Source organism: Salvelinus namaycush, chromosome 22, assembly GCF_016432855.1.
Source record: "Salvelinus namaycush isolate Seneca chromosome 22, SaNama_1.0, whole genome shotgun sequence".
In the NCBI taxonomy this organism is placed as follows: Eukaryota; Metazoa; Chordata; class Actinopteri; order Salmoniformes; family Salmonidae; genus Salvelinus; species Salvelinus namaycush.
In genome coordinates this window covers 12145001-12155173 of record NC_052328.1, presented here as the reverse complement: position 1 = coordinate 12155173, position 10173 = coordinate 12145001, and the positions used below count along the sequence as shown (strand labels likewise).

The 10173-nt window shown below is 46.9% G+C and overlaps 1 protein-coding gene across 1 annotated transcript in view; it reads right to left on the bottom strand.

The window, feature by feature from the left end:
* Nucleotides 1-373: 373 nt before the first annotated feature.
* The window catches only part of LOC120017551 (suppressor of cytokine signaling 5-like), a 33902-nt gene continuing 24102 nt past the window's right edge, over nucleotides 374-10173 (bottom strand). Inside the window, exon 2 of the mRNA XM_038960392.1 lies at nucleotides 374-5169. Coding sequence (XP_038816320.1) covers nucleotides 3467-5152 — 1686 coding nt within the window. The 5' untranslated portion in view covers nucleotides 5153-5169 and the 3' untranslated portion in view covers nucleotides 374-3466. The remainder of the gene's footprint in view (nucleotides 5170-10173) is intronic.

Sequence of the window (10173 nt, the reverse complement as noted above, 5' to 3'; positions counted from 1 at the left end):
TATAACAAGTAAGTTGAGAAGAGATCCTGGAACTCGCCTAACATTGGGCCTGCCTGAGAATAGGTGGACGAGGCATTGTTCATAGGGGGGGGTACCCCTCACAGCAGACTCCACATCCCCTCCACCAGACCCCCTCTATGTGGTCCATACACACACACACAAACACACACACACACAAACACACGTCTGCAACTCAACAGAACATAAATCTGTCCTCCAACATTGCTTGTGATGTATGAACACAAATGAAATACTCCATACTCACACCCACAACTCCACCTTGAACAAATAAACAAACACACGCACAGACAATTAAAGTGCCATTACTTCAACAAATCCCTAGACCCCCCCCCCCCCCCCCCCCGCACCCCATTCCCACAGCAGGAAACCGGGCCTTCAATGGTACATTGTGTGACTAAGGTGCTACTCTCTTTTAATGCTAACTTTAGCCTAGCTCCCAAACAGGGCTGGGGCGGCCGCAGAACGTGGAGGGGGAAGCAGCCACCAGCACAAACAATAGCCCCTAAGTCTCCTCCACATATCCCAGCAGCATCAGCAGGGTCATGTTGAGGATGTGGTCAGAGAAAGAGAGGGGCACCCATTAGGAAACACAGTGACCCTTTTAGCGCACGGTAAATGTAGATCCTGGCGAGGTACATTTAGCCAGCGATTAGTGCCAGTAGGCCATAGCATGATAAACAGGTGACAAAGAGTAGGTGTGTGTGCGCGCGAGGGTAAGAGCCTGTGTGTGTGCGCAGGAGAGTGAATTTGTAACAGCTATCCCATACAAGATGTCAGGGTGATAGATATGGATGCGGATATAGAACATACAAGTGCACATGCAAGTGACTTATATGTCAACCTATTTTTTTCATTCTTCAAACAGTTCTCCACAGCCCTTCATAGATCATACAAATGGGTGATTTTCACATGCAATCTCCAAGCTTTCTGAAAACAAAGTAAGTTCTGTCTGATTGGGTTTAGGACACAGAAGAGAGAGGGAGGGTCGGATATGAAAAAGAGCATTTAGTTGATTTAACTATCACCCACGCGCCTCAATTACACCATTGACCCTTGACAACGACACACTTTCCTGCCCTTCTGCCTTTCATTAGCACACTGTGATAGTAGCACAGAAGGGCTTGGAAGAGGCCAGAGCAGTTGCAAGACTGAGGTGTAAGGTGATGGGGGCTTGTCTCTGTTTCTACCTGGTAACATCGCCTGCCCTGTAGGCTTAAAATGTTTGTTCAGTTGAAATCAAATTCAGTATGGTAATTTTAAAGAGCCCTAGAGACATAGTGGCGAGCAATACTACTAAAAACAATACAGGTTGTGTGCAACACCGTTGAATAACAGAGCTTTGGTCACAGACACTCAGAGATGGTCATGAATATGCTAATCATATGCATTCATTGCATTTTCATTCATGATCCTCCCCCTCTGATAACACACAAACACACACACACACACACAAACACACACACCGTGTTGGGTAGTTAAAATAAACATCTTCCCTGCCATTCAGAGAGACGGGATTCGAGTTATCTATCCAACCAGGATAAAAATCACTGATATCACACCGATAATTTGTAAGAATTATATTTGTATACATTTGCAGATAGTATTTCCATATACAGGTACTCCTCATTTCTTATCTTTTTCAGAGCGTTCCATAGATTTTACAGACTCGTGCCTATGTGTCGCTATAGGTGTGCCGTTCTAAAACATGTCCAGTGTAGATTCCCTCCAGGACCTGACGCTGCCTTGCCCAACCTATCCAGCCACCTATAAAACCCAATGACTTTTGGAAGTGAAGCCAATAAATGATTCTAGACAGCAGTGGGAGGAGCTACTGTTGGGAGGAGCTATAGGAGGACGGGCTCATTGTTATTGCTGGAATGGAATAAATGGAACGGTATCAAACACCTCAAAGATACGGGAACCATGTCTGACTCCATTCCAGCCATTACAATGAACCCGTCCTCCTATAGATCCTCCCACCAGCCTCCACAGCTAGACAATGGAGTAGTGTATTCACTTCTAGCTAGCTAGCTAACATTGACAATATTTTCTTGATGAAATAGAAATGTGAAAAATGTAAATATATATATAAAAAATATTGAATGTGCACCAATGAACAGAGAGCTCTTCATCCCCTGCTCCTCATCATTCCTTTTCCTCCTCCTCATCCTCCATTTAAGGGCTACATGAGTGGGAAGTGCTGCTGGAGTATTCTATGCACCAGGCTCAAGAGTTTAAAGTAGATCAGGAGGCTCTATGAAAGGCACATAGGTTACGCTTTGTTGTATTCGTCTTCCTGATGCAAGCTTTCACAATATGCTGGGTTATTACGGGCATGGCTAGCAGCAGTGACAATGCGCATATCAAATGTAGCTCCTTCGGGTACTAATACTATAAAGCGGGACTGTGGCTGTAATGTGTAAAGCAGAGTCAAGTTAACTGTAAAATGTAAATGGTCTATGGAGGGTGCAGACATGAATTATATTAACCCTGAGCAGCATGGAGGATGCCACAGAGAGAGATAAGGGACACCATGAAGGCAGAACACAGGTCCAGAAACAAACCAGACCCTGAGACAATAACCAGTGTGTGTGTCTTCAAAAACTGCACGCACAGTTAAAGTGCCTGTTCTGTAGCCAGTTTGAGCCACTCGCTCCCTACAGGTGTACGGAAGCAGGACGCTGTAGCAGCACCTTTGGACCTGGCCGCATTCCACATTGCCCTTGGGGCGAAGACCTACTGGACAGCACCCTTAAACAGCACTTTATTTCAGACATAGGCCTACTCAAAGATGCTTGATGATGGCTGGGTGTGTGTCTGTACGACACTGTCCACCAAGCGGGCCCTAACGAACTGCAGTAGGAGTTTTAGTTGCAGCAAACCCCCCCGCCCACCCCCCTCTCTCTCCAGTAAAGCCACCGTCAACTCCACACCTCAAGCCTCACGATGCCCGCCAGGCATTCTTCTAGTTGCTTGATCAAGCAACAGGAAAAAAAGGAAGGATAGAAAGTATGAGTGACTGTACAACATAGCTAGCTAACCATGTGGGCCTAGATAGAGACTGGGGGAGGGGGGCCATGCAGGCAGCTCATGCTGTGGGATCAGGCAGACACTTGACAGAATGAAAGAGGAGAGAGGGAGACCAAGCATGAAGGCTTGTGCTCTCCCTTTCAGAATCTGTTCAATAGTAAAAATGTGCTTGCCAGACAGCATTATACTGAATATAATAGATATGTATTCCATGTGATGTAAGTAGTAATAAGTAAAACAAAGAGATTAGAATGAATCTAGGATCGATCACTTTACCCAACTCCTCCCCTCCAGTTACCCCTCCCCGCTTGACTGAAAAGTGCCATGTTCAGTATTACCTCTCCTGATTGGATGGGAGTTTTTCCTGTTTTGACTAAGCCCGCGGCTGCATGCACAGGCCGCCAGAGCCCCGCCACTATTTGATCTTGAGTGGCGGCTCCCTCTCCAGCCAGCGCACACGCACTTTCTGTTTGTAGTGATACTCCTTGAGGAAGTCCTGCAGGGCCAGGGGCAGTGGCAGGCCGCCGATGCCGTCGTACGTGGTCCGGGGGCAGATGGCGGCGCGTGCCAGGTGCTGCAAGCCGAAAGGGAAGGCCCGGTGGAGTGGCGCCGTGAGCAGCGGCTCAAAGAACATGCAGGCGCTGGGGTCCTTGTAGTGCTCCAGTAGGCCTGTGACGGTGGATGAGTGGAACACGCAGGGGTCGTGGGCGTCGAAGCTGAAGTTGTGGTTCCACTGCTCGATGCGGGCATGCAGCGAGCGGTTGTAGCGGCGAAAGCTGACCGAGAACAGGTAGTCCTCCTGGGCCGAGTCGCGCAGCAGGAAGGTGCCCTCGGGCCGTCCATCCAGCAGCGCCTCCGCCTCATAGCGGTCCATCACGCCCCAGTAGCAGGGCAGTGCAGTGATCTGCAGCAGGTCCGGTACCAGGCAATGGATGTAGTCGATCTGGGTGTGCACCTTCCATGGCCCAGGCTGGTTCCGGCTCAGATTGCCATCCCCGGACGCGTGCCGCTGCTTGGGCCTCAGGGCCTGCAGGCATAGGGTAGTTGAGTCCTCCTCCGAGTCACAGTCAGCCAACTGGGCTGTAGCCCCCCCGAGCACCTGCACCGATACCCCCCCTCCTGAGCAGCAGGCCGCGGCGCCCCGGGCCTCCCCAGAGGCCTCTGCAATGCCGGGGGCCATCTTTGGTCCCAGTTTGTACAGAGAGGAGCCCTGCGCCAAGGCCTCAAGGGTGTGGATCTGGGCGTTGGGTGGGGGGTCCACTCCCTCTTCAATGCTGAGCCTGCGGCGTTCGCGCAGACGCTCCTCCTCGTCCTCGGGGGAGGGGTGGGCGGTGTCGAAGGCGTCAAGCAGAGCCGTGGAGGAATGCGGGCTGACGGGCGCTGTGTGCTGCTTGATCAGGTGCCACTTGTTGGCCAAGTCCGAGCCCTGGGGGAAGGGACAGGTCTCCAGCATCAGCTCTGTTAGGTGGATCTTGCGCTTCGAGATGGTGGGGGTCTTGGAAGAGCGCGAGCGGCGGCGGGGCAGGGGGAGACACAGGCCCACTGTATCGCTAAGCCGCTGGCGCAGGGAACGGGCGCTCAGACTACAACCCCCGCCCCCAGAGTCCCCCATTTCCTGGATAGAGCTGACCCCGTAGCGACGCTCCCTCCGGCCAGCGGCCCCGCGCGCACGCCCTGACCGCCTGTCTGTATCCATGGAGCTTTGAGTCTTAGTGGAACATGAGTGTTTTTTCTTGCCCCCCCAAGGTGCATGGCGTGAGTACGAGTCTCTCCGTGCCACAGGGACTCCTCCACGACCCCCCCTCGCATCCTCACTGTCTTTGCTGTCTATGGTGATCTCCACTATCTGGGGGATTTCCGACACACAGTTGTGACGTCGTCCTCCAGTAACCATGGGGAGCGGCAAGAGGCTTCGGGACAGGCTAGAGGCCCGAGAAGCCTGGGCCTCGCCTGAATTGTCTCCCCGTCCCAGGTCCACCACACAGTGCATACCGTCCACCTCCACCACGCTGTTCTCTGTACTGGATCCCGCACCGTCGCTGTGGAAGAGGGTCTGGCATCGGATCCTCAGGTTGCTCCACATCTTGCCCACTTTCTCCATGGATAGGAGACCAAGACCTGCCAGACAGATGGACACATCAGATTAGACCAGTTGTAGGGTACAGGAATCTCACACAATCCATGACCTACATTACAATACAATTGCAGAATTTAACCTAAAAAAAGTAAATTTTGTTAGGCTAAACAATTTCCATCCAATTGGCGACAGATTTCCATGCGAATATTCTGGAATCCGCATTAAGAAAATATGCAAATTTCACACCAGTGATGTGTTATCACCAAATTGACTTGTTGCAGATAAAAAATCAGTGCGTGATGACGTAGTGCACACATTTTTTTTTTATGCTTATGTTTCCATGTACCAAAACAAATCGGTTTCCATCGGTTTAAACTCTAATAATAGTTGTCACAAAAATGGTTGCGTTAAATAGCAAATGTGCCTACTCTGGTCTTGGCACCTGCGCGCTAGCCAACAGCTCACAGATACAGTGCGGGTAAACTGTGTGGGTTGTCTAGTCTACATGATGAGATTATTATGGATAATGGATAAGACCCTGGATATATATTGGAAAGCAGCATCAAGCTCATCAACGTGCACTTTCACCACCCTGTCAAGTTCATCATAACTTATTTCATATGTAGCCAAATAAACTGCATGCTTTCCCGAGTCGTAGTGGGAGGACCAAACACCATATCACCACATGACTCCAAATTGACTTCGATATGATGGTTATTCTATCAATATTTGAGCATAAAGGCGTTTCTACCTCAATTTCCCGCATAATTAATTTTAGACACAAAAAGATCCCACCATGTCGAACGAACAAACTATCTGTCGGTATTTATAAAATTACATGGAAACGTAATGTTTCTGTCACGATAATGTTTTATACTATATGACTTTACTTGAATAAAAACTGTGGATGGAAACGTGGTTACCGTAGCAATTCTGCAAATTCAATGGTAGTGATCCTAGAGACAACATTTGGGTGTGGGGGCAATTGGGTGATTCTTTGCACGTGGGATTTTTGCACAGGGATTTCTTGTGTGTGAGAGAGAAAGAGGGCTAGTTGGAGCAGTAAAGTGAGTGAGGAGTTGCCAGGCAGACGTGCAGGGACACAAGGCCACGGCTGTAAACTAACACAGGGATCTGCCTGCACCCAGCTGACCTGCTGGTATGTACCGTATTACAACGTCCGTCTGGACCTGACCAAGATGTTTCCCTTTCCCTTTCACAACAGTGTAGATAGCCAGCACAAACACGCACACAAACACTAAATTCATCAGTGTGCATGGACAATACTAGGTTCTTGAGCGCAGTGACCCCAAACTGCCTTCAAAATGGTTTGCCTCTCCAAGATCATGTTTAGGCTAATAAAATCTACTTGTGGCAGCCAGCTCTCTTCCCTCCTTACCAAAGGTAATGGATCTCTTTAACACTGCATTTCCTTCCAATTGAACGCATTGACTATTGACTTTAAACCTTTAGTAATATAATAAGGAGGTCAGAGACCTGGCCGTGTGGTGACAGGACAACAACCTCTCCCTCAACGTGATCAACATAAGGGAGATGATTGTGGACTACAGGAAAAGGTGGACCGAGCACACCCCCATTCTCATCGACGGGGCTGTAGTGGAGCAGGTTGAGAGCTTCAAGTTCCTTGGCGTCCACATCACCAACAAACTAACATGGTCCAAGTACACCAAGACAAAACCTATTCACCTCAGGAGACTGAACAGATTTGGCATGGGTCCTCAGATCCTCACAAGGTTTTACAGCTGCACCATCGAGAGCATCCTGACTAGTTGCATCACTGCCTGGTATGGCAACTGCTCGGCCTCCGACCGCAAGGCACTACAGAGGGTAGTGCGTACGACCCAGTACATCACCGGGGCCAAGCTTCCTGCCATCCAGGACCTCTATACCAGGCGGTGTCAGAGGAAGGCCCTAAAAATTGTCAAAGACTCCAGCCACCCTAGTCATAGACTGTTCTCTCTGCTACCGCACGGCAAGCGGTACCTGAGCGCCAAGTCTAGGTCCAAGAGGCTTCTAAACAGCTTCTACCCCCAAGCCATAAAACTCCTGAACACCTAATCAAATGGCTAGCCAGACTATTTGCATTGCCCCCCCTCTTCTACACTGCTGCTACTCTCTGTTATCATCTATGCATAGTCACTTTAATAACTCTACCTACATGTACGTATTACCTCAATTACCTCGACATTGGTGCCCCCGCACATTCAGACTGTACTGGTACCCCCTGTATATAGCTCCACTATTGAGATTTACTGCTGCTCTTTAAATATTTTTTATTCTTTTTCTTACTTTTTTGGGGGTGTATTTTCTTAAAACTGCATTGTTGGTTAAGGGCTTGTAAGTAAGCATTTCACTGTAAGGTCTACCTGTTGTATTCGGCGCATGTGACATACAATTTGATAATACTGTAATATACGCCATTTAGCTGACGCTTTTATCCTAAGCGACTTAGTCATGTGTGCATACATTTTTTGTATGGGTGGTCCCGGGAATTGAACCCACTATTCTGGCGTTACAAGTGTCAGGCTCTACTAACTTAGCTACAAAAGGACCTCTAGTAGTGGGAGATCTCATCTGATCTCCAAACTGCCATGATGTACTCCCAGTTTCCCTCCCACCCTCTCACATTTGCAGAGATACCATTGCGGTCCTGTGTAGCTCTGTTGGTAGAGCATAGTGCTTGTGACGCCAGGGTAGTGGGTTCGATTCCCGGGACCACCTAAACGTAAAATGTATGCACACATGACTACGTCGCTTTGGATAAAAGTGTCTGCTAAATGGCAAATATTATTATATATTATTGCCCCAGTTACATAACATAGTTGCCCCAGTTAGCCTAGATGAGCCAAGCAGAGCAGGCTCTACAGTCTGCACTAGCGTCACCAACTAGGCCTACAACAGTGAAACACATAGACAGAGTAAAACCTCTGTTTCAATAGAGATACAGGGATTTTGCAGTCAGCTGCAACGGCATGAAGATGCCAGAGGAATCAGGCCCAGACTCAGCACATGACTGATTACGTCGATTTACCAAGGCCTATCCCCCCTGGCCTAGAGCAGCCTATGACTGTTGCTAATGCCACTCATGACATCCAGAGCTAAAACCAGATGATTTCTCTTAACATTAGGCTATCTTTAAAATCTATTTTTACCAAGGACTTTTTTCTTCTTAAAATGTTGCCTTAATTTAACCAGGTAAAATCACTGACAACAGACGCTCTTTTACAATAATGACCGGACTAAGATGGAGCACAATTAGGGGAATGATGTGTCCAATTGTCCTAAGTCAGGTGGTCAGAGGTGGTCATGACAAAATGACTGCATAGCGTCATGTATTCTAAAATACAGAGAGGCACGAGATATGACTAGTATGTCATGTTTGGTAGAAGACGCAGCAAACATAACTCTCGTGATATATGCATTTGCTAGAAGTAGTAGTGGGCACAAATACCGGTATCCATAATACATCACGATGTTGATCGCTATCCCCCCTCTTACTGCCAAAATAATTGTTGCATTTGACAAAACATTCAAGCCAGTCTGAAATGTCACCTGCTACAGACCTGCATAGACTGTGGTAGAAATTGATATAAGATGGATGTAGGCCTAATGTAGGGCCCTATAAAAATCTGCATTGCGGAAAACACGGACGGAATCCAGACATTAAAACGTAATTCAATGATATTCAAAAATGTATTAATTATGTCTGGCAGAATTATATCATGATTATTTGTATCAATCCAGTGGCTATTTGTTTTGCAAAAATCTGCAATCACACGGGCGCTCCAGAAACACCGCTAACCAAACAACGGTCTCTGGCTGGTGCTCACTTGCATTAAAAGGTACACCCCACATTTTTCTGATACCACAAAAGTGGTCTCCTGATGTGATTTAAGCAGTTGTGGACTTAGAACTTTTCTATAAAAAAGGGTGACACTTAGAAAAACGGAATGAGGCAGAAAATAACAGATTTTATAGGGCCCCTGCAAATTAGGGATAGGCATTTGACATTTTTGACTGTTCGAGTACTCAGATGATTTTTTTCAAGTACTCAAATATTTTTTTATTTGATTTTTGACCCGTTTCAGAAAGCTGGGCGTATGACAGATGTCACTACTTCACAGGGGAGCCATTTGAATGTAAAAAAAAAAAAAACGTTTATGTGCCGTAATAACAAACGTGTATGTAATCTGTAAATATAAATAAAATGTGAAATCACAAAACTGTTTAGAAACGGAGAAAATACAGAATATTCCACAACCACGATTGGTTGAGATAATGAGGGGCCGGGACATTCACGAGAACGAGCATCCATTCTGTCATGCAAGGCTTCTCCGTCAAATGGCACATCCTGCTCTCTGCTACGGTGGATATTTGAAAAGAGCCATTGGATTTACTCATATTTTCATCATGGACAACATGCAAAGTGTAGCTTCAGCTTTCAATATCAGTGTTGTCCTGAATACAGCACAGCTGTCTTCTGTGGCAAAAGCAGTCTGGACTGGTTGAAGCAGAGTGGGAAGGATTATCTTGAAAGTGTTTCAGTCTGCTGTGAATCATCAGAGTACATACACAGGTAAGAGTCTACAGTTAAAATGCCAAGATAGCTACATGTGCATTCGTTATTCTCTCAACTGTATCAGAAAGTAGTTTTCATTGCTAACTATTGTTAGCTAGCTAGCAGTTGCATACAGGTAACGTTATGGCCAGCTGCATTCTTCTGATTGCTGATGTGCTATCTTTTTCATGTATGCCAATTTGTCATGTTTAACTAGCTAACTACAGAAAAGTGCCACTGTAGTGAAAATGCTTTCCGATTAGAAAGCTAATGAAACCATGTTAAGTGATAGGGACACATGCTAAATTTGCTAGCGAGCTAGCCACAATGAAGTGACAGCTAAATATCGAGATATTGGATTATAGTTTTTTTTTTTCATGTTCAACTAGCTTACTAGCTAGGTGAATACCATTTACATCTAACCAACTGATAATTGTGAGGCTAAATGTTTGCTAAATCTAGATAG